The sequence below is a fragment of the Pan paniscus genome, chromosome 23, assembly GCF_029289425.2.
Source record: "Pan paniscus chromosome 23, NHGRI_mPanPan1-v2.0_pri, whole genome shotgun sequence".
NCBI lineage: Eukaryota > Metazoa > Chordata > Mammalia > Primates > Hominidae > Pan > Pan paniscus.
In genome coordinates, this window is record NC_085927.1 from 56640464 (window position 1) to 56664291 (window position 23828).

General features: G+C 47.1%; 1 protein-coding gene across 7 annotated transcripts in view; it reads left to right on the forward strand.

Moving 5' to 3' along the window:
• TBC1D22A (TBC1 domain family member 22A) overlaps window positions 1-23828 on the forward strand; it is a 419760-nt gene that overhangs the window by 34480 nt on the left and 361452 nt on the right. For 6 of the 7 annotated variants that reach the window (XM_003812372.6, XM_014343350.6, XM_063603161.1 and 3 more), the window contains exon 4: window positions 391-567. The exons of the other annotated variant lie outside the window; for it this stretch is intronic. In XM_003812372.6, the coding sequence (XP_003812420.3) occupies window positions 391-567 (177 nt within the window). The remainder of the gene's footprint in view (window positions 1-390; window positions 568-23828) is intronic. 7 annotated transcript variants of the gene reach the window in all.

A 23828-nucleotide genomic window follows, 5' to 3' on the forward strand; every position in this document is an offset into this window, starting at 1 on the left:
CTCCACACTCAGGCCTGGCTGACCCGAGGGCACCGTCCTGCACAGACCCTCTGGGTCATGTCACCTGGGCAGGCCCTGATCTGCCACCCCAGGCACTGGTGGGAGCCTGACCTCCACACAGCCCGAGGGGCCCTGGAGTTTTCTGGCTGTCATTGTGTTGCTTTTATGCAAGGTGGTCCATTTCGTTGGTGAATAATACTCTGCCAGTGAAGCGAGTGAATTTCAAAGGTGTCAGTTCCATGTTACTGCTCAAGAAACCAAGGTCCCCACTGCTGAGTGATGGGAAGAAGGGACCCATCAGCATTCACAAAGGGACAGTGGCACAGCAAGGAGGAACGTGTAGTCGGGAGGAGCGCCCTCACCCTCACCCCCATTCTCTCACCCCTGCAGAAAGTGCCAGCGATGCCGCCCCTCTGCAGAGGTCCCAGTCTCTCCCACACTCGGCCACCGTCACGCTGGGTGGCACATCTGACCCCAGCACCCTCAGCAGCTCAGCGCTGAGTGAAAGAGAGGCCTCCCGGCTCGACAAGTTCAAGCAGCTGCTTGCCGGCCCCAACACGGACCTTGGTAAGCACCCTGCCCTCTGGAGGACACACACAGACATTTCTTGCTGTTTCTGAAATAGATCACATCTTAAAGGATTCTATATATGCTTATGTAATGCACACGCGTCCGTGTGTAATTTGCCTTGCAGGAAGGTGATGTTTTCGTGTAATATTTTCAAGTCAGTCACTAAGGTAGTAGCAATTTGTGCTTTAGACACGTTTTGTTAATGTTTTTCCCATGCAATTTGAAAATGTATTTTGCGTTCCTTTGTTTTCTTTTTTTAAAATTTGAGACAAGGTCTTACTTTGTTGCCTGGCTGGAGTGCAGTGGTGTGATCATAGCTCACTGCAACCTGGAATTCCTGGGCTCAAGCAATCCTCCTGCCTCAGCTTCCTGAGTATGTGGGACTACAGGATTGTGCCACCATGCTCACCAGATTTTTTAAACATTTTTTTCTACAGATACGGGTCTGCCTATGTTGCCCAGGCTGGTCTTGAACTCCTAGGCTTAAGAGATCCTCCTGCCTCAGCGTCACAAAGCACTGGGCTTAAGGCGTGATCCACCACGCCTGGCCCATTCCGTTTTCCTGTTGTCCCATTTGCACTCTTTATTATTGCTGCCCTTGGTGAGCCCTTCGAGGCTGGCCAGGTGGACATCCTTGTTCTTGACAGTATTCTGAAGACAGTGGCTCATGGGGGCACAGCGCTGGTGACCATCAACTCAATCTGCTGGTTTTGTACTTTCCTACCTTGGGGCTGGCAGTCATCAGAGGGTGACAGGCTGTGAGCCCTGCAAGGGGGCAGGGGTGAGGCTGGGGCAGAGGGGCAGGCCCACAGGGCAGAGCACAGTCACCAGTGTGACTCTTCCTGCGCGAGTTGCTTCCAGGCACACGCAGTGCCCATGTGGACTGCCGTGGCCAGGCTCTGTGGAACGCACTTGCTTTCAGTTCCTCTGGTGGAATTCCTGCTGAATCCACGTCCTTCCTTTCCGTATCTCATCTTTGTGGAGTGCCACTCTGGCTAGGTGTTTGCTAGACGCTGGAGCTCTCGGGAGGACCGGAATGTGGCCTTGGTCATGAGATTGCTTCATTGAGGGGACAAACCTGTATCACACAGTTATGGCTGGTGTCACTGTGGCACTCTAAGAGCCAGAGGTGCAACGCCTGGCTTGGCCAGGAGGTGGCGAGTGGCGCACGCGGATGGGCCGCCAGGAGCCACGCAGGAGCCATGCAGGGGCCATATAGGAGCTTGCAGCAGCCGGGCCTTCACGCTCAGGCCCAGGGCAGGGAGAGGGTTTCCGGGCAGAAGCAGCGGTTCAAAGGGCATGGCTGAAGCTGTGTTCTCGAGGCGGGGGAGGGCTCTTGGAAGGTCTCCTGGCTAGAAGGACACAGCTCTGAGTAGAGTTCTCAGAGTGGGTGGTTGTTTCTTCCTTATGTTTGTTTTTTTTGAAACAGCAACACTTGCATGTGTTATAACATGACACAGCACAGCAGGGTGTATGTGAAAATGAGGCCTGTCCCAGCCTCCACTTTCCCTTCCTTTCCACAGCTCCAGGTGTCTCCTTCCAGCGATGGCCCATGCATCTGTTGTTTTAAACGTTTCGTGTTGATGCAATTCAAACTTGCAGAACAGTTGGCATGAATAGTGCCAACAACTCCCATATGCTCTGTACCCAGAATCACCAATTGTTTACGTTTGCCCATTACCATTCTGCATGTGTGTGCCTGTTTTTGTGTGTATATATACATTTTTTTCCTGAACCATTTGAGAGTCAGTTGGAGATATATCCCTTTACCTCTGAAACCTTCGCTGCATATTTCCTAAGCACGAAGACATTCCCTCAGTATCATCACAGCACAGGGGTCACAATCAGGAAATTTAACGTTGACACAGTACTATTTTAACACTTGTATTATTTTCATCCACAGGCCATAGTCACATTCTGCCAGTTGTCCCAGTAATGTCCTTTCCCTCTTTTTTCTTAGTCCAGACTCCAGTGGGGACCATGCGTTCCATTTGGATGTCATGCCTCTGTCTTCTCCACTGACCTGGCGCAGCAGCTTTGCCGGTCTCTGCATTTCCATCTTGACACTTTAGCAGAGCACAGGCCAGTGATTTTGTGGGATGTCCCTTGGTTTGTGCTTGTCTGATGTTTGCCCACAATGAGATTCTGATTGATAATTTTTGGCAGGAACATCACTGAAGGGATTCGTGTTCTTCTTGGTCATCGCAGCGGGGGCACGTGGTGCTGGTGGGTCCTCGCGTTGAAGATGTGGACTCCGATCACTTGGTTGAGGTGGCGTCTGCCAGCTCTTTCCACTGAAGAGCTCCCCTTTTTCCTTTGGTGATGAAGTGCTCTGTAGAGAGATGCTCTGGGGTCTGTGCATTTCTACAGTGTATTTCTTTCTCCCCTTGCACGGCAAGGCAGTTGTGCACCTCACTTTTTAAGGGAATGATACATTTTCCCATGGTGTACGTGGAGAACCGCCTTAGTCTTTAGAGTGCCCTGTAACATGCCATCCTATGGATGTCCCCCGACTTGACTGCACCAGCCCCTGCGGTTGGGCAGCAGGTTATTCCTAACTTGCTATTATTACAAACAACTTGAGAACGTTTCTTCAGGCGCCTGAACCTCCTTCTGTGATGGTGACACAGAGCATCCCTAGCCATGGGTGAGGCGAGAAGGCAGTGTGGGGGATGGCTCTGTGATTTCGCCTAGAGCACCAGGTGTGGAAGTGTCACCCACCAAGACAGGAGATAAAGGTAGATCGTGCTTACGGGAGTCTAGTCTTGTAGTTGATGTACCCATCTTGGCCACTTCCTCTTCTAGCATGCCAGTGCCCCTTCTCTGCTGGCTCTCCTGCCTCCAGGGTGGTGTGGAGATGCAGAACCACGTTGCACCTGGGAGAGTGGGTCCTGGAGCCGGGCTGCCTGTGTGGAGAGCTGGCTCCAGTGGTTACTCGCCACGTGACCTTGGGCCAGCTTGGTGATGATCCTGCTCTCGGAGTTCTTGTTTGCGTGATAGGCATGATGAAAGCGGTGCTCATTTTGCAGTTTAAATGAGATAGTACGTATGACATGCTTAAGAGAGTGCCTAGCACATACTAAACACTCAAAAATGTTAGTTATTTTTATGGTTGTTGTTACGTTCATTTGAACTGGCCTTTTTATCTTCTCACTTGATTTTTGCGCTATTGACGTATATGGTCACTTTTGTGGTCATTGACGAGTCAAGGACTTACAGATGTTTTCCTGGTTGTGTCCTGTGGTTTCCAGCAATAGGCAGGTGGAGGAGAGACAGCTGGTGAAAGCAAGATTTGCCTGATGGGAACTCTGTGCTGGGTCAGGCTCTGAGTACCCACCTGGAGCATTCTGGAGGACTTTGTAATTGAGCCAACTTTTGGAAATTAAAATCATACTTAAAAGTAAAGCTTTCAAGACTTGTAGGAAGATGGGAGTATGTAGGGCTAGATTTTAGCATGTAAAAATCAAGTATTTTGTTAGGTTGAGGGGACTGTGGGTTTTTTCTTTCTTTATAATTCTATGTAAATATCAAATCTAAAACCAAAAAGCTAAGTGCAGAGCTTTCAAAGTTAAACGATGACTGCATTTGTATTTAGTAGCAAGAGAAAACATCGCCAGTAAATTGCCTGTTTTTATAAGGCAGTTAAGATAGCTTTGGAAGACAGTGGAATGTACTTTCTTCACATTACATGAAAGACGTAAGTGGCAAATATTTGCCAATGTTGGAGAAGCAAATCACTGATGTGAGAAGTGACTACAGAAATGAGTCTACCTGCTGAATATCATTCTGTCCAGCGGAGTGCTGTTTTTCTTTGTTTAGCTTACGCTCTGTTGTGAGCCTGGGGATGAAAGTAGCAAATAGAACTTAATAGCTCATTTTACTGTTAGCATTGGCTCAGTATTTACTCACACAAAGACTGCCTGCTTTGAAGCCCCGGAAAATGACACTCAAGTTGGTCACATGTATCTGGTGAATGGTAGTGCGATTTGGTAACATGTAGAACACGCAGTTTCCTGAGGACCGTCTAGGGCCTGCCTCGCAGCAGTGGGGCCTCGGAGGGCAAACTGTGTGTGGAGCTCAGCTCTGGCCCTCAAGGCTTTCGAACGGTAGGACAGAAGGCACGACGACCCGTCCGTCAAGGAGTGGGGCCAGGCCACGGCTGTGTTCCACTTCCCCTGAGGGGTGACCATCCAGTCTAGGCTTTATGAGAGCGTGCTGATAGATGGAGGTCAGCGGGAGAGGGTGTTTTGGGGGTTGGGAGGGCATGAACAGAAGTTTGGAGCCATATACCTTGGCAGCACTAATACGAGTAGATGCCCCCTTGGTGTCCGCGGCTCTAGGGCAGCCGTGAAGGGGCCTGGGCCCTTGGTGACAGGAGGAAGCAGGTGCGGCCTTGGAGTAGGCCCTCAGTGTGATGGCTGGCCGTGTCCTTACTCATGAAGTGGCTCAACCTACCTGTTTCGTCAGCTGTAGAGGGAGCACGAGACCTGCCCTGCAGGGTCCTCGTGAAGGTCAGTGGGAATTTATGTAAAGTCACTCATTCATCCAGGCTCTGTTGAGCACCTGCTGTGGTTGTGGGCACTGGGGAGAAATCGGCGGCGAGGCTTGCAAGGGCCCTGCCCTCAAGGAGCTGACATTCTCGTGTGAGGAGACAGAGGGAGCTCGCTCAGTACCCCCGCAACCATCAGAGGGCAGGAAGCATATAGGGAGAGTCAAGGCATGTGGAGGGTAGAGGCTGGAGCTGCTCTGCAGTTGGCTGTTTCTGGGGCGAGATCTGCACGGAGTCAGGTATTTGAAGAGGGGGCATGAGCATTCTAGGGACAGGCCCAGAGGTGCAAAGGTCCTGCGGGCAATAGAGCTTCATGTGCTTGAGGGGTTGCTGAGGCTCTGGCCTGGTGGCTGAGTGGGGTGTGGGGAGAGGCCTGCAAGGCAGGCAGGGACCAGGTCCCCAGGGCTGAGAAGTCCAGGAGAAGGAGCTCTGCTTTTACTTCGAGCACAGCATGAAGCCTCTGGGAGGTTTTGAACCGGGGGAGTAAAGCGCGGTGCAGAGCATCAGAAAGCGGTTGCTATTCTGTGGAAGGAAGAGCCGATGACTGCTTCTGAGCAGAGTGTTGCCAGTGGCCATGGACGAGGTGGAGTCCTTGGGCAGCTCATGGGAAGGGCTGGGGGAGGGTCAGAGTAGGGTGGGAGACTAGGGGGCAAGAGTGGAGGCCGTGGGCTGGGGATGTGGGTGGGGTGGGCTGCGTGAGTCGGGGGCTGATGAAATCTGGAGCTGGGTAGACTGGCGAGAAGGCAAGAGCCAGGACCCCCATAGCTTAGAGCCTGGGGTCTGCAGGGATGGGGAACAGCCGATAGACACAGAAATCAGAACACACTCCAGAGATGGCATTTCACTGGGGAGACAAAATCACGTCCTCATGAAACAGAGAGCCAGGGAAAGCAGTGTGTTTAAATGCTCCCATGGTTACAGCCGCTGGGGGCCTTTACTCTGCGCTGGGCACTGTGCTGTAGAGACTGTGTTATCAGTCACCAAAAGACCCCCCTCTGCACCCCCACCCCCTTCCTGCGTGCCCCAGATTGCTGGCCTTATTGCTGGTTTACAGCTGAAGAGCTTGAGACAAGGTTAAGCAGGCGGCTGCCCTCCAGCCCCACAGTGAGGGCAGAGCTGGCTGGGAACCGGGGTCACCCCGGGCTGGGCTCCCAGCCTCCAGGTCACACGTTTCTGGTTAATGTAGACAGTGGGCATTCTTGGTGCTGTTGGAGGCCTGAGGAAGGGCGGCGGTTTTCTGTCCTGTGGGACTTGTTGGAGATCTCGCTTCTGCTGTGGGAGCTGGGGCCCGGCCCCCAGGAGCTGAGGCGGGGAGGGCACTTGGTTCTTGCCACCTGGCCGTCAGCGTTCAGCGTCGCCCTCTAGTGGCCAGGTGCTGTCTTTGCAGCCTGGGCTTCATGACCACAGCAGGGCACGTTGGCCTTGTGGGTGGGGGGTGCTTACGCTTGCGCGTGTCTGTGTGTGTTCACCGTGCTTACTGAAAGGCAGGCACAGCCTCAGAAGAGAATAACGTGAGGGATGAAGATGAAAGCTCTGGCTAACTCGGCCTTGCCCTGGCGTCTCATCAGGGAAGGGCTTTGTCAAGGAAGGCAGCCCCCTGGCCACCTAGAACTGCTGAATGCAGAGGCCCGGGGCGGAGGGAAGAAACTTCCGCTCACACAGCCCTTCTGTGCATGCAGTGGCCCAGCCACACCCGGATCCTTGCTGGCCCTGCTCTGTCCTCAAGTCCCCTGCAGTGAGTGTCACATAGTAGGTACTTGTCATTTGATGGTTCGCTGACTCTTCAGCTAGACCTTTCTTGCCTGCCTTTGGGGCATACATGGTCCTGTGTCTCTGGTTTTACTTTGTTTCTTAGATAAATTTACTAGGTAAGTAACTGACACTACCATCCAATGGCAGCTCAGCAACAATGCGATGGCACCTCCTTGAGCCAAGGACGGGCTTTCCCAACCGTGTGGCTCTGGGTTTGCATTTTCCCCCCATGGCTTCCCCCACATCTCTGTTACTCTGCTTTCCCTCAAAGCTTGCCCCTGGCCTTGGCCCCTTTTTGCCCGTGTGTTCCCACTTAGGACAGGAGCTGTGCCTATTTCTTTTCTCTGCTCATTTTGTCACTAAAGGGTTTCTGTGATCATCATTAACGGAAATGTTATTGAAAGTTAGAGAAATAGAAAAGATGATAAAACCAACAAACCAAAATTGCCACTGTTTCCACATGCTGTATTAACTAGAGTTGTGCTTGCTTTTTCTCTCTAATTTATTCCCTCTTAATCGGTTCTTACCTGTCCTTCAGAGCTCACTAGCAGAAATGGCTCTCAGCAGCTGTTTTGTCTGCAGAGTGACCTGGGCTTCAGGCAGGGAGTGCGAGAGCCTCAGTGAACACGCTGGCTCCCCCCTTTCACGGCATTGCCGGCATCCTTTTTTCTGGGTGACGTGTTCCCTGCTCGATGTGGTAGTTGAACTACATGTGGTGTCACTCGGCTTAAAATAACCAAATTAGATGTGATTTGGTGAAAATTAAGAATTTTATTTACTATCCATAATAGTGTAAATGTTCAGTTTAATAGGAAACCTTTCACTGTTCCTTCAGGTGATTTGTTTCTGTTGAATGATGATTTTTAGTCTGTAATATTAAAAGCAAATGCTAAAAGAGAGTTTGTAAGTCTTTGGTATGGTTTTAAAGGAGCCGCCTTAAAAACTTATCTGTTGCATGTTTGTCTTTTTTTTCTTATAATTTCTTTTGTAGATGAGGATATTGGATACAGACTTGAGCAATTGTGCGACTGTGGTGTTTTCTCTATGTGAGGGATAGGAGAAGGAAAGTAGGGCGAGTATGGCAGGATCCCCAGGGACTCATTGCTCCTTGCCCTGTACAACATTTTCTACTTGTAACTTAGCTCCTATTATGGTTTCCTCTAAGAGAGTGTGAGTTTGTGTCCATCTGCCCATTAGACTGTGATCCTCTCTTGGGCCGTGGCTGGAGTCACTCATCCTCCCGTTCCAGTGACTGGCACATGCATGGCACATTCTCAGGAAATGCTGGCAGAGTTAATTGAGCCACCAGCGGTCAGTCTCCTTCTCTCCTACCCTGTGTTCTTCAGCGGTGAGTGGGGCATCGCTGGTTTTCCAGTTGACACAGGGTGGCTTGTATCTGGGGCCTTCCGTGAAGGTGTGTTTTTGCTGTAGGTAACAGAAAAGCAGACGCAAGGACTTTTGAACAAATTCAAAAGTTAAGTTTCTCAGCAAGATGCCTGAAGGCAGGTAGCTGTTGGCACTGGTTCACTGGCTCAGTGATGTCCTCAGGATCTAAGCTCCATGTCACTTGGCCTCTTCCTCGTAGCTCTAAAGGGGCTGTCACCATCATGGGGTGATGGAAGGAGCAGTCACCAGGGCAGGCGTCTTCTTACTGGGAGAGTAGGGCTGCATTCAGAGCCAGGCCACATGGCCACTCCTGGTGGTAGGGGGAGCTGCCAAGGATGTGTCTCCTGTGGGCTGGACATGGGCACTTTCAAACCGGGATTCTGGAAACAGAGAGGTGGGATGGGTTGGATATTGGTTAGGCAGCCAACTGTGTTTGCCATTCACAGAGATTGATGTGTGTGTCTGTCACCCACCCCACCCCAGATTTCTGGTTCCTTAATGTCTTTCTGTCCTTCTTCTTCTTCTTCTTTTTTTTCTTCTTTATTTTGAGATGGAGTCTTGCTCTGTTGCACAGGCTGGAGTGCAGTGGCTTGATCTCGGCCCACTGCAGTCTCCGCCTCCCAGGTTCAAGTGATTCTCCTGCCTCAACCTCCTGAGTAGCTGGGATTACAGGCACCCACCACCACACCCGGCTAAGTTTTGTATTTTTGGTAGAGACGGGGTTTCACCATGTTGGTCAGGCTGGTCTCGAACTCCTGACCTCGTGATCCACCCACTTCGGCCTCCCAAAGTGCTGGGATTACAGGTGTGAGCCACCGCGCCTGGCCTCCGACCCTCTTATCACACTACCCCATGGCTCAGTGCCGAGCGCTGTGTGGAAAACGTAGTATAGAGACCCAGATGTTTGATTGCATTGAACTGTCTACAGAGTGCTGGGTGTAGAGGGACTTAGTAAATGAACTTTGAATTCTCATAGTCAGTGACATGGCATTTAGAATGAACCCTCCTCTGCTCTGATTTTTTTTTTTTTTTTGCCCGGAAATGGAGCTGAGACTCAAAGGGCCAAAAACCATCCCATTACTCGAGTGCACAGTCCTGAAAGCTGCCGAGAAAATAATGTTTTTGTTTTAAGATGGTTTAAATTCCTTGGAGTCTATTATTTAAAAAATATTTAAAAATTATTAAAAAATTTTAAATTTAAATTAAATTTTAAATTAAATTAAATATTAAAAATATTTAAAAATTATTTTAAAAATATTATTTAAAAAAAGTATGGCCACAGACCATTAGAACTGACATGTAAGACTGAGCTGAAAAAAAAATCAAGCTAAAAAAGGATATAAAATGTGTTAACTTAGAAAAATGTGATAATGTACCTTTGACTTTCTAGGGGCTCTGGGTATGATGGTGAGTTGTCACCCAAGCCTGAGGACAGAGTGATGGGAGCCTGAGGGGGCAGAGGTGAGTGTCTGTGGCTGGTGGGTCCCACCCAGGTCTGGAGTGGGGAGAATAGTGCTGATCTTCGGCCAGTCAGACCCGAGTAGATACAATTATGGAATTGGGTTTGGTGATATGAGGAGGGGAAGTTCAACCTCTTCACAGGGCTGGCCGAGCAAATGTGTGCAGAGCCAATAGGGCTTTGCTCCTCCCCAGGCATGGCCTGGATACTCTAGTATTATGGGATATTTTATAAGAGGATTGGCAGGTTCTGTGACCGCAGATTCTTCCTGCTCAACCGCAGATTCTACAGGTGCATCCTGTAGACACTTTACAGGCGAAGTTACAGGGAAGAGGATTTCTTTAAGAAGGAAAGTTGGAAGACAGTGGTGAGCAATTAGAATTCACCACCAGCGTGGAACGATGGGGGATCAACAGCAGCAGGATTGTTCTCCTTCTTTAGAATTCAGGGCTTCAGGGATTAGTGTTGATTGTGATGGTGATTGTGGGGGTGATGGTGATGGTGATGATGGTGGTGATGATAGTAGTGATGGCGATGATAACTGTGATGATGGTGGTGATGATAGTAGTGATGGCGATGATAACTGTGATGATGGTGGTGGGAATGATGGTGATACCAACTCTCCTGTTTGTCGGTGTTGTGGACCCTGTCAGCCCGTGCTGAGGACTTCTGTCCTGTCTGCTCTGAGGCCCCAGTGCTGCTTTGCTTGGAGCTGTTTGGGACGCACAGTGGGTTTGATGTTAGAAGGAAGAAGCACACGCATGCGTCTGTGTGACAAAGCCATTTGCTTGATAACACGCTAGCACTACTTGGCACTGTACCTCTGCAGCGGCAGTGACCAGTGTTTATCCAGCCCTCCCCACAGGCTAGCTCATTTGTTTGGCATTTACTCCATATGATGAGTAGGGCGGCAGGATTCCTGTGATTCCCATTTTGCAGATGAAGAAACTGAGGCTTAGAAATGGAGGAGGACCTAAGGTCAGATGCCAGCCAGTAGCAACAATCACTGGATTTAATCCAGGCTTCTTTGCATTGCACACTGCTTTGCTTACTTTAATAGGACATGAAGAGTTCGGTTTTAGAAATTTTATACAGGGCTGGGTGAAGTAGCTCATACTTGTAATCCCAGCAGTTGGGAGGCCTAGGTGGGAGGATTGCTCGAGCCCAGGAGTTGGAGGCTACAGTGAGCTATGATCATGCCACTGCACTCCAGCCTGGGTGACAGAGCAACACCGTGTCTCTAAAAGAAAAAGCAAAAAAATAAAAAAGAAACTTGGTACAGGATTAAATCATAGATGATTAAAATAAGAAAATGGGAAGAAATTTCTAATGAACAGAAATGCAGTAAGGTGCTGGGCACGGTGGCTTATGCCTGTAATCCCAGCACTTTGGGAGGCCGAGGCGGGTGGATCACCTGAGGTCAGGAGTTCGAGACCAGCCTGGCCAACATGGCAAAACCCCGTCTTTACTAAAAATACAAAAATTAGCCGGGCGTGATGGCACACGCCTGTAATCCCAGCTACTTAGGAAGCTGAGGCATGAGAATTGCTTGAACCCGGGAGGCAGAGGTTGCAGTGAGCCGAGATTGTGCCATTGCACTCCAGCCTAGGTAACAGAGTCAGATTCTGCTTAAAAAAAAAATAAAATAAAATAAAACAAAGAAATGCAGTAGGGATGGGAGGTGAAAAATAAAAAAAAATCCAGTTGCCATCACAACTGGATACAATACAGGAAGTTACACCTTAAATCAGTTGCCAAGAATAAAGCAAATCCTTGGTTTTGCATAGAGAGGTGAAGGATATCACCTTTATCCTGATGTTATTGTGTGTGGTGAAATGTAGTCAGGTAAGGCTTTGACTTTGGTGTTTAGCCAGCTTTTTTTTGGGGGGAGACAGTCTTGTTCGGTTGCCCAGGCCGGAGTGCAGTGGTGCGATCTTGGCTTACTGCAAGCTCCGCCTCCTGAGTTCACGCCATTCTCCTGCCTCAGCCTCCCGAGTAGCTGGGACTACAGGCACCCACCACCATGCCTGGCTAATTTTTTGTATTGTTAGTAGAGACGGGGTTTCACCGTGTTAGCCAGGATGGTCTCAATCTCCTGACCTCGTGATCCACCCTCCTCGGCCTCCCAAAGTGCTGGGATTACAGGTGTGAGCCACCGTGCCCGGCCTTCACCAGCTTTTGAGGTATTCATATAAACTATTGGAGGCTTTCTCTTGAAATCCCAGACTATGTTCAAATTGGTCCTAAAGAGAAGAAGTTCAAGTTTGCTTAAAATCCTAATGTAGATTATCTTAGGGTAAGAGAATCTAAAGAATAGGTTAGTGTATTAATTTGCCTGGGCTGCCATAAGAAAATACCACAGAGTGGGTGGTTTATGCAGTAGACATTGATTTCTCCCAGTTCCAGAGGCTGGAAGTCCAGGACCGGGGTGCTGGCTGATCCAGTTTCCGGGAAGGGCTCTCCTCCCGGCTTGCAGATGCCACATTTTTGCTGAGTTGTCACATGGCATTTCTTCTGTGCATGTGTGGGGAGAGAGATCCAGAGAGAGAGAGGGAGGTGGAGAGCGAGCGTGCACAGGAGCTCTCTGGGTCTCTCCCCATAAGGACACTTATCCTGTGGCTCAGGGCGCCACCCTCATGACTTAATTCAACTTCAGTTACCTCGTTATAGGCCCTGTCTCTAGACACAGTCACGCTCTGGGAGAGGCCTTCAACATACGAATTTGAGGATACAGTTCAGTCTCGAATAGTTAGCATATCTTTTTCAACTCATCTTTTAACCCAAGGTAAACCCATGGATTTGTTTTAGGTTCTAGAAGTAAGAATAACCACATCCCCTGCCACCCTGACCCTTAGCATCTCGGGGGTCAGGGCAGTATGGGAAACAGGACCATGGGCTTTGGGGTGGCGCATGTCAGGTCCTGTCCGGGCTTCGACATTTACTAACACAGTGACCTGGGCAGTGTCTTCATCTGTAGAATGGGGTAATGTCAGAGGCCTCCATAGTGTTTGGGAGGCGTGATGAGGCCGTCTGCGGAGTGGTTAGCAGGGAGCCCTGCCCGGCTGCTGTGTTGTTACCGTCGTTTTCCTGTGTGTCCTCCCCGCCCAGATTTTCCATTGAGGCCGTGAAGCTATATAGATGGCATTTGTTGTCCTTTTATTCAGGTTGATATTACATCCTCCTCCTCTCCCATGCTGTTGTAATCTTCATAACCATCATTTTTAATGGCTCTATAATGTTTTGAAAATGATCGTTACTTAAAATTCTTATTAAAATTGCATATCTAAGTCAAAATTTCATTTATATGCTTGATCAAAATGTAGACTTGTTTGAGAGTATTCAAAATGTGTCACATCAGCTCACGCATGCAGAAGTGATGTTCCTGGGTGTTCTGGAGGAGGGAGCAATGCTCCGGGGCTCACCACTTGCAGTTTAGGAACTGGTAACATTGATTTCTACTCTATTTACCAGTGTTCTAATTGGAAAAGCTGCATTATACAAAGTTAAAACATTTACAGTGATTCCTCAGGGCTTGCAGCCTGACAAATAAATCTCCTTCGCTCCCGACCCTTCTATTTCTGTCTCCTTTCAGAAGTGTTCTGCACATATTCGAGTAGATTTATATAGACGTGTGTTAATATATTTCTCACTCTACCCCATTCTTTTAAAAATACAAATGAAAACGTAATAGTGTTACGTGCCCCTTTTCTCACTCAAAAAAAAAAAAGTATATATTTATGGAGAGCATGAGAACAGGTAAGATTTAGTATATAGGTATAATCATCTTTTATTTTATTATGAGGGTCAAAATGGCATAAAATCATCAAATTTTTAAGTAAAAATTCTGTTTTAAAAACTTGAGGTGCAATTCAAATAACAGACAATAAACTGTTTTGTGGTGAACAGTTCAGCGGCTTTTGGTACATTCACACTGCTGCACAACCCCTACCTCAGGTATTCCTCATGCAAAAGAATAGGGAGATATTTAAGCTTTGGGAGGAGTTTTTTTTTAAAACAACAATTACATAATTGGCGAGTTTTTATTCTTAGAATCAAATGAAGAGGTAGCTCCGCTTTCGACCCTTCTAGACGCCCCATGATGATACACTCTTCCATTAAGGAACTCAGATTCCTCCTGGGAGATAGGAGACACCAAATCCGTCCTTTTGTCCTCATGTGAGTTCTGTGGGGGCGGCTGGGCTGCTGAGAGTCTGTACCCTTACATGCAGGATGATTGAAGAGGCTGGGCTTACTTTGGGGAGCATGGCTGGCATAGGCCAGGCTGTGTGTCAGAGTCCATCATGCGGCTGTCATCCAGGACAGGCTAATTACCAAGTACCCTGGGTGCAGGGCAGCAGACTGGCCTCGGGTTCCTGTGGGCAGGGGACAGTGGGCATCGGATATTTGATGAGCTTGTTTCGGCCAGATGCAGGCACTGGATGGTGACTGGGCCACGTGGACAGACTTTGGTGCCTGTCCGTGGCCTGGTCAGGAAGACCCATTGCATGGAGTGGTAAGGAGCTGTCAGGGACAGATTCTGGCGTGGGGTGGAACCAGAAGAGAGACACAGGTGACAAGAAAGCAAGGTTCCCATCTCTTCATTCATCCGTCAGACACGAGTAGGTGCCTGCCGTGCCAGGCCCTGTGCTGGACGGTGATGAGCACTTGAGTTGTGTGGCTTCTGAAGGCTGGCATTTGTGGGTGCATCTTGTCTCATGGGTGTGATTTCCATAGTGGGAGATGGGGCAAGCCTCTCTTAGGGAGGGACTCACTTAAGCGGAGAGTTGAGCGGAGGAGGCAGAGCGGAGTCTGAGTGGCGAGGGTGGCAGCAGCAGCAACAGTCACAAGCAACGGTCACAACGGTGTATCGAGCTGGGTGCTGAGCGCGTTGTGTGCAGTGCCCCTGCGATTCCTAGAGACTTACAGAGGCTCAGTGTCTGGCTCAGGGTCGCCCAGCTAGTGGAGCCAGCACTCGAGGCCAGGTGTGTCAGAGAGAGCCAGCATCCAGTCTGTCGCCCTGCAGGACTGATAGTTTCAGAAGAAGGCAGTGGTAGGAAAAGCCAAAAATGCAGCTGGGGTCTGTTCTTGGAAGATCTGGCCCGCCAGGTGAAGGCATTCGATTTGAGGCAGCTGTGGTGCCGTGAGAAAGCCACTGGAGAGGGAGAGGAGGTGCTGAGATCCTGGGCTCAGATCCTGCCTCTGCCACCCTCAGACCGTCCAGCCACTTAATCCCGCCGTAGCCTCAGTTTCCCTATTGGTAAAATCAAGGAATTGGTCCAGGTGGTTGCCAAGGTCTGGAAGTCTTTGTTCTGTGTGTAGTTGGGAGTCCCAGAAGGTTTTGGGCAGGGAGTGGAATGATCAGAGCTGTGCTTTGGGGAGGTTAATCGGACTTCTGGTGCTTTGTGATTATCCTGCTGTAGGGCTGGAAGTGATGTGGGGGTGACACTTTGAAATTCAGCAGCAGGTGAATTAGCTATGCTCTGAGCTGTGGCTGTTTGGAACTCCCTCTTGCCGTTTCTGGGTCTGGTGGCAGCTTCTGCTCCCCTGCCGCTGCCTCCTCCTGCCTGCTCGTTCCCTGGCACCAGCACTGGCTTCTCTGCACACCCTGTGGGCACAGCAGGCACAAGGATAATGAGGCTGTTTGGATGGGCTTGTGGTGCTGAGGAGACACGGAGCACCAGTGAATCATGGGGATCACAGTGGCCCAGATGTGAGGCTGGCATTTGAAGTTTGCAGGCTCTGGGGCTCCCACGGGTTGGTCACACTGTGGGCTGCCTGGCCTCACAGCCTCGTCAGCCACTCTTCCCACCCCTTTGGGGACACTGCCCACCCCTGTGGGGACTGCCGCCTTTCTGCTGGCTGTGTGTGGCTTTGGTTTAGCTCGATGGGGGTTTTGAAATGGGTTTTCCATGAAGTTGATTGAGGAATTGGCAGAAGGCTCACTGTGTTTAGCGAAAATGGATTTTAGTTAAAGATGCAGCCAGGTAACTCAAACTTTGGGATGACTTTACTGATCCTTGTTTTATTATCATACTTGTCAAATTTAGGGACTGCTATTCAGTTGACAAGAAAATGTTTCCTAATCCTCGTAAGCTTAAATTTGCTTGTTTCGACTTAATGTTAGCATTTATCTTTTTTGCTTTGGTTCTTTCAAGCCATTTGATGCTTCTTTTGACTCTTTCCATGCTGCAGTTGATCTTTGTGGCGTGTACGGTCTTTTTCCTATTGTTGATAGAGTCTGTCGTGTCCGGAGCTGTCCGTGAGGTGATTTCTGCGGCCGCCGCTGCCCCTTGGTCCGCTCTTTGTCTCCCAGGCGGCTCCGCAGGTCTTTCTGTATGCAGGCCACTGCATTTCATTTGCTTCTTCCTTTACTTTAATGACCTTCTAGATCAGACCATTAAATACTTCACTAAAGTACACTCTTTTCTTCCATTTATTCATGGTTATTTCCTCAATAAAGTGTATATTGAATTCGTAAGACACAGATTTCCTTGTGTGTGCCTGTTCCATCAGAAGTCATTGAAACTTTTCTAGGCTTGGGGCTTCTGTGCTTGGAAATTCTGTCCCTATTACCTAAGCCAAATATTAAAGAATAAGATCTATTTAGCAAAGTCATTTTTTGATCCTTAGTATGCAGCATTTAATTTACAGTTATTTTCAGTGGGATTTTAAATTTGCTTTGGCCAGTATGGGTGACTTCTCTGGAGAGGGAGAAATCTTATTTTTACTTTAACTTTTTATTGGCTTTTCCGTTTTCCCGGGGTAGAAGAAGAATGCTTTAATAATAGTGAAAATTATTTCTGATTATTTCATTCAATTACAATATGTAGTGAGCTCCTACCAGGCGAGGCACAGGGGACCCAAAGGCTTCCGCTCCAATGGAGAAAGAGATCTGCCGCAGATAATTACGGTAGAACTAGGGAGGGTTAGGGCCCTTAAGCATATGTCAGAAGTTCCGTGGAAACACAGAGGAACGAGTAATGAATTCTGCTGGGGATTTGGCTGGGGGTGGGAGCAGGTGGGCCTTCAGGGGCCAGAATAGCTGCAGAGAAGTTATCCTGTCTGTGCTGGGCCCCGGAGGCTGAGCCACCTCCTCAGCCCAGGACTGGGGCAGGGGTTCCATGAAGGCAGGGGCACCTGACGGACAAGAAATCAGATCTAAAAATACAGACAGTATTTGGGAGGGTGGCGTGGTTTGGACATCTGAATCTCTTTGTCAGACATAGGAGGCTGAGACCTGGTGCTCCTTCCAGGAGCCATGGTGGCGACCAGAAAGCCGTTGCTGGTTTCTGCCTTTCTGCAGCCCTTACATAGTCAGTGCACACCCTGGCCTCTTCACCCAAAGGCTCGCGTGGCAGGAGCACCAGCCTTACCTTCTTAGAGAATATTTACTTATGTTCATCTTTGCTATTCTTAAATATTATTTAAAATTACAGATGGTCAGTGTTTGAAATTTAGAAACTACTGAGAGTAATAATAAGAAAAATAATAGAATCTAATGCTATGTGCCAGGTGTGGGGTGCGGAGTCCTTGATGTACATTTTCTTGATCATTTCTCACAGTAGTCCTGTGAAGTGGATGCTATTTTTATTCCTGTTTGACAGATGAGGAAACTGAGGCTTGAAGGGGTTAAGAAACATGCCCGACATTCCAAGATTTTGACGTCACAGAGCCAGGGCTCAAACTTAGGAATGTCTGAGTCCACTGGGCACAGGCTCTCCTGCCTGCTGTGCAACCTGCCAAGACCAGTCTCAGGAAGAAAGATAAAAACCCGTGTAAACTACCACCCTGGATTCCCCGGGACGTTAAAAAAGCTGATCTTCTTTGTCTTTTTGGGAGGGCTGTGTGTGTGTGTTTTCCTTTTCACGTAGACTTGAGATTAAGCAGTGTATCTAATTATATATCTTCTTATATTTATTTTATTTTTAATTTTTGTTTTGAGATGGAGTCTCACTCTGTTGCCCAGGCTGGAGTGCAATGACAAGGTCCTGGCTCACTGCAACCTCCGCCTCCCAGGTTCAAGCAATTCTCCTGCGTCAGCTCCCGAATAGCTGGGGTTACAGGCCGCTGCCACCACACTGGCTATTTTTTTTTTTTTTTTGTATTTTTAGTAGAGACAGGGTTTCACCATGTTGGTCATGCTGGTCTCGAACCCCTGACCTCAGGTGATCCACCCACCTCACCCTCCCAAGTGGTGGGATTACAGGTGTGAGCCACCATGCCCGGCCTATTTTTACGTATTTTAAATAATGTCTTTTCCCATGACACTAACTTTCTTTGAAAACATGATTGTTAATGGCTTTATAATAGTTATCAAAATACATTCATTTCTTCCATTTGCTTGTAGGCGAAACATTTCTGAAGACATTCTATTATTTGGGTGTTTAAGTTGTTTCCAGTTTTGTTTTTGATGTTGTTTTTTATTTATTGTAATTACTAACCTGTGAGACACACCCCTGAGACATAACTCTTGAACACTTCCTTGTGTATTTCCGTGGCGTGAGCCCTGGGGCGAGGACTCGGTGTTAAACAGAGCTGCGCGGCGGTCGCTTGTTCACTCGTGTTGTCTTGCTTGTCCCTGCGGTTCCCTGCTGGCCCCATGCAGTTTGATAGCCGCTGTTGACTTGATTACTCTTTGCCCTTCGTTTCCTCTGTGTCAGTGTTTTTGAATTGAAGTGCCCCTGGGCACAGAGTCCTTTATTTGGACCTTTGGATGTTTTCTCGCTCAGAGTACGCAATCCTACTTCCCCTGTGTTTGATTTGCCAAGGTTTTTCTGCTTCAGACTTTCTAAATTCTTCAGAGGATTGGTGGGCAGTTCTAACAAGACGGTGGCCATTTTTCTTTCTAATTTATTCACTTGTTTGCTCACTCATGAATTCAGTCATTTGCTCATCGATTTGTTCACTCATTTACTCGGAAAATGTTTCTTAAGCATCTGCCTGGTGCTGGGCACTGACGATACAAAGAGGTATTTGTGAGTGGTGCTCCCTGCCCTGTAGCAGCTCATCCATGTTGAGAGACCAGGCAAAACAGGAAAATTCCAGCTTTATGGCAAGGTGAAGGAAGGGGATGGGTGCCTGGACCTCCGTGGATGGGGCTTGTTTGGCTGGTGGAAGGATGGAAGATGGAGGAAGAGGGCCTGCGTGGAGGGGAGGCCTGCTGGTGGGTCGGGGGTGAGTGGAGATAATCGGCTGGAGCCCGTGGGGTGTGCCTGTGTGCTCCATGGGCAGGTAGGTCCCACTGCAGCCTAGGGGAGGGCTCTGGGGAACGAGAAGCAGATTGGATTTTATCCTGCAGGTGGTGTCATTTCCCTGCCTACAGTTCTTTAACAATCACACTCACACCCTTGGGATAGGGTCCGAAGCCTCTGGCCCTCTGGCTGCTGCGAGTGTCCTGGGAGCCTGCCCTGGACCTCTTGCTGCCGCCGGCCGCCTGCCTGCCTGCTCTTGGCGGCAGCTCCTCCTCTGCCTGCGGTGCTGTCCCTGAGCCTCCCCACTGGAAGCTGTCTGTGGCCTGTGTGCCTCGTTCCCCTACACTTTGGTTTGGAGGGTATCACAGGGGCGGGATTGGGCTTGGTGCCGGGCCTGGCTCAGGGCCATGCTTGGTAATGATTTGGTAAACTGAAGAGTAAGCTCTGCCTGGAGCTGTGTTTACTCTTTCCCTTATCTCAGCCAAAAACTGTCCTTTTCAAGAAATTTACTGCCTTTCTGTAAGCACTGAATGAAGTTATTCTTTCCAATAAGATTAGGTAAATTCTGTGGAGGACTTGAAGGAGAACCAGTCCCATCAGAAGTCAGCCCAAGAATAGTACCATCTCAACAGCGGTAGATTTTATTGGGGCACATTGTGTGTGAGGCTCTTTGCTTCAGGCAGTGGAGTGAGGTGGGGAACAGTACAGGGAAGTTAGCCACGTGGTAGATGACAGGATGAGTCATGATTCTTTTTTTTTCTTTTTTGGGCTTTTCAGAGCCTTTTGATGCTTATGCATATTATCAATCCCCATGACCAAAATAAGATAGGCCACATTTCCTAACATTTGTCTACAGAGCTGCTTATTCACAGGCCACTTTAACATTTCACGGTCGTGGTGGTCTACAGGAAGCGGGTAGAGCTTGTGAAAACTGAAAACCTTATTCATGGGGTCATTCCCTCTGATTCAACCTCATTCAAAGGGTCATTCCCTCTGATTCCCTAATTATCAGATCTTAACATCTGAATTCTCTCAGTGTCCTTTTCACATAGGCAAAATGCTGATGTTCGAACATTAAAGACTTCCAGTAAAAAGAACATCTTGTATTGCACAGCTTAGAAAATTCTTTCTAAACTCATCAAGTTGTATACATTTAAGTAGGCACATCTTTTTGTAAGTCAATCGTATCTCAAGAGAGTGGCTTAAAAATTTTTTTTTCCTTTTGGTTGTACTGGAATAGCTTTCTCTGTAACTTCTACCCTTTGGCTGTAATAAGTGGGGCTGTATTGGATGAGTCCAATTCCCTATTCACATTGCTGTAAGTATATGAGGATACTAGGTTGTCCTTTTTTTTTTTTCTTTATTCCTTCTAAAAAAAAATCTGGGATACAGGTGCAGAATGTGCAGGTTTGTTACGTAGGTTACGTGTGCCATGGTGGTTTGCTGCACCTATTGACCTGTCACCTGTTGACCTGTCCTCTAAGTTCCCTCCCCTCACCCGCCCACCAACGGGTGCTGGTGTGTGTTGTTCCGCTCTCTGTGTCCGTGTGTTCTCATTGTTCAACTCCCAGCTATGAGTGAGAACATGCTATGTTTGGTTTTCTGTTCCTGTATTGGTTTGCTGAGGATGATAGCTTCCAGCTTCATCCATGTCCCTGCAAAGGACATGATCTCATTCCTTTTTATGGCTGCATAGTATTCCATGGTGTATATGTACCACATTTTCTTTATGTAGTCTATCATTGATGGGCATTTGGGTTGGTTCCATGTCTTTGCTATTGTAAATAGTGTTGCAGTAAACATATGTGTGTGCATGTATCTTCATAGTAGAATGATTTATATTCTTTTGGGTATATACCCAGTAATGGGATTGCTGGGTCAGATAGTATTTCTGGTTCTAGATCCTTGGAAAATCGCCATACCATCTTCCACAGTGGTTGAACTAATTTACATTCCCACCAGCAGTGTAAAAGTGTTCCCATTTCTCCGTAGCCTCGCCAGCATCTGTTGTTTCCTGACTTTTTAATAATCGCTATTCTGGCTGGTGTGAGATGGTGTCTCATTGTGGTTTTGATTTGCATTTATCTGATGATCAGTGATGTTGAGCTTTTTTTAATGTTTCTTGGCCGCATAAATGTCTTCTTTTGAGAAGTATCTGTTCATATCCTTCTCCCATTTTTTGATGGGGTTGTTTTTTACTTGTAAATTTAAGTTCCTTGTAGATTCTGGATATTAGACCTTTGTCAGATGGATAGATTGCAAAAATTTTCTCCCACTCTGTAAGTTGCCTGTTCATTTTGATGATAGTTTCTTTTGCTCTGCAGAAGCTCTTTAGTTTAATTGGATCTCATTTGTCAATTTTGGCTTATGTTGCAGTTGCTTTTGGTGTTTTTATCATGAAGTCTTTGCCCATGCCTATGTCCTGAATGGTATTGCCTAGGTTTTCTTCTAGGGTTTTTATGGTTTTGGGTTTTACATGTAAGTCTTTAAGCCATCTTGAGTTAATTTTTGTTTAAGGTATAAGGAAGGGGTCCAGTTGTAGTTTTGTGCATATGGGTAGCCAGTTTTCCCAGCACCGTTTACTGAAGAGGAGATCCTTTCCTCATTGCTTGTTTTTGTCAGGTTTGTTGAAGATCAGATAGATGGCTGTAAATATGTGGTGTTACTTCTGAGGTCTCTGTTCTGCTCCATTGGTCTATATGTCTGTTTTGGTACCAGTACCGTGCAGTTTTGATTACTGTAGCCTTGTAGTCAGGTAGCATGATGCTTCCAGCTTTGTTCTTTTTGCTAGGATTGTCTTGGCTATATGGGGTTTGATTCCTTATGAAATTTAAAATAGTTTTTTCTAATTCTGCAAAGAATGTCAATGGTAGTTTGATGGGAATAGCATTGAATCTGTAAATTACTTTGGGCAGTATGGCCATTTTTACGATGTTGATTCTTCCCATTGATGAGGATGGAATGTTTTTTCCTTTGTTTATATTCTCTTACTTCCTTGAGCAGTGGTTTGTAGTTCTCCTTGAAGAGGTCCTTCACATCCCTTGTTAGCTGTATTCCTTGGTATTTTATTCTCTTTGTAGCAATTGTGAATGTGAGTTCATTCATGATTTGACTCTCTGCTTGCCTATTGTTGGTGTAAAGGAATACTTGTGATTTTTGCACATTGATTTTGTATCCTGAGACTTTGCTGAAGTTGCTTATCAGTTCCAGAAGTTTTTGGGCTGAGCTGATGGGGTTTTCTAAATATAAAATCATGTCATCTGCAAACAGAGACAACTTGACTCCTCTCTTCCTATTTGAATACCCTTTATTTCTTTCTCTTGCCTGATTGCCCTGGCCAGAACTTCCAGTACTGTGTTGAATAGGAGTGGTGAGAGAGGGCATCCTTGTCTTGTACCAGTTTTCAGAGGGAATGCTTCCAGCTTTTGCCCATTCAATATGATATTGGCTGTGGGTTCATCATAAATAGCTCTTATTATTTTGAGATATGTTCCATCAATACCTAGTTTATTGAGAGTTTTTAACATGAAGGGATGTGATGTTGAATTTTATCAAAGGCCTTTTCTGTATCTGTTGAGATAATCGTAGTTTTTTGTCATTGGTTCTGTTTATGTGATGGATTACGTTTATTGATTTGCATATGTTGAACCAGCCTTGAATCCCAGGGATGAAGCCTACTTGATCATGGTGGATAAGCTTTTTGATGTGCTGCTGGATTCGGTTCGCCAGTATTTTATTGAGGATTTTCGCATTGATGTTCATCAGGGATATTGGCCTGAAGTTTTCTTTTTTTGTTGTGTCTCTTCCCAGTTTTGGTATCAGGATGATGCTGGTTTCATAAAATGAGTTAGGGAGGAGTCCCTCTTTTTCAATTGTTTGGAATAGTTTCAGAAGGAATGGTACCAGCTCCTCTTTGTATTTCTGGTAGAATTCAACTGTGAATTTGTCTGGTCCTGGGCTTTTTTTGGTTGGTAGGCTATTAATTACTGCCTCAATTTCAGAGCTTGTTATTGGTCTATTTAGGGATTCAGCTTCTTCCTGGTTTAGTCTAGTTAGGGTATATGCATCTAGGAATTTATCCATTTTGTCTGGATTTTCTAGTTTATTTGCATAGAGGTGTTTATAGTATTCTCTGATGGTAGTTTGTATTTCTATGGGGTCAGTGGTGATATCTCCTTTATCATTTTTTATCGTGTCTCTTTGATTCTTCTTTCCCTTTTTCTTTATTAGTCCAGCTAGCCATCTATTTTGTTCATTTTTTCAATAACCCAGCTCCTGGATTTGTTGATTTTTTGGAGGGTTTTTTGTGTCTCAGTCTCCTTCAATTCTTCTCTGATCTTAGTTATTTTTTGTCTTCTGCTAGCTTTTGGATTAGTTTGCTCTTGCCTCTTCTAGCTCTTTTAATTGCGATGTTAGGGCGTCGATTTGAGATCTTTCTGGCTTTCTAATGTGGGCATTTAGTGCTATAAATTTCCCTCTTAACACTGCTCTAGCTGTGTCCCAGAGATGCTGGTACATTGTCTCTTTGTTCTCACTGGTTTCAAAGAACTTTTTGATTTCTGCCTTAATTTCATTATTTACCCAGGAGTCATTCAGGAGCAAGTTATTCAATTTCCATGAAATTATGTGATTTTGAGTGATTTCTTAATTCTGAATTCTAATTTGATTGCACTGTGGTCTGAGAGACTGCTATGATTTCAGTTCTTTTGCATTTGCTGAGGAGTGTTTTACTTCCAATTATGTGGTCGATTTTAGAATAAGCGCCATGTGGCACTGAGAAGAATGTATATTCTGTTGATTTGGAGTTGAGAGTTCCGTAGACATCTACGAGGTCCACTTGGTCCAGAGCTGAGTTCAAGTCCTGAATGTCCTTGTTAATTTTCTGGCTTGTTGATCTAATACTGATAGTGGGGTGTTAAAG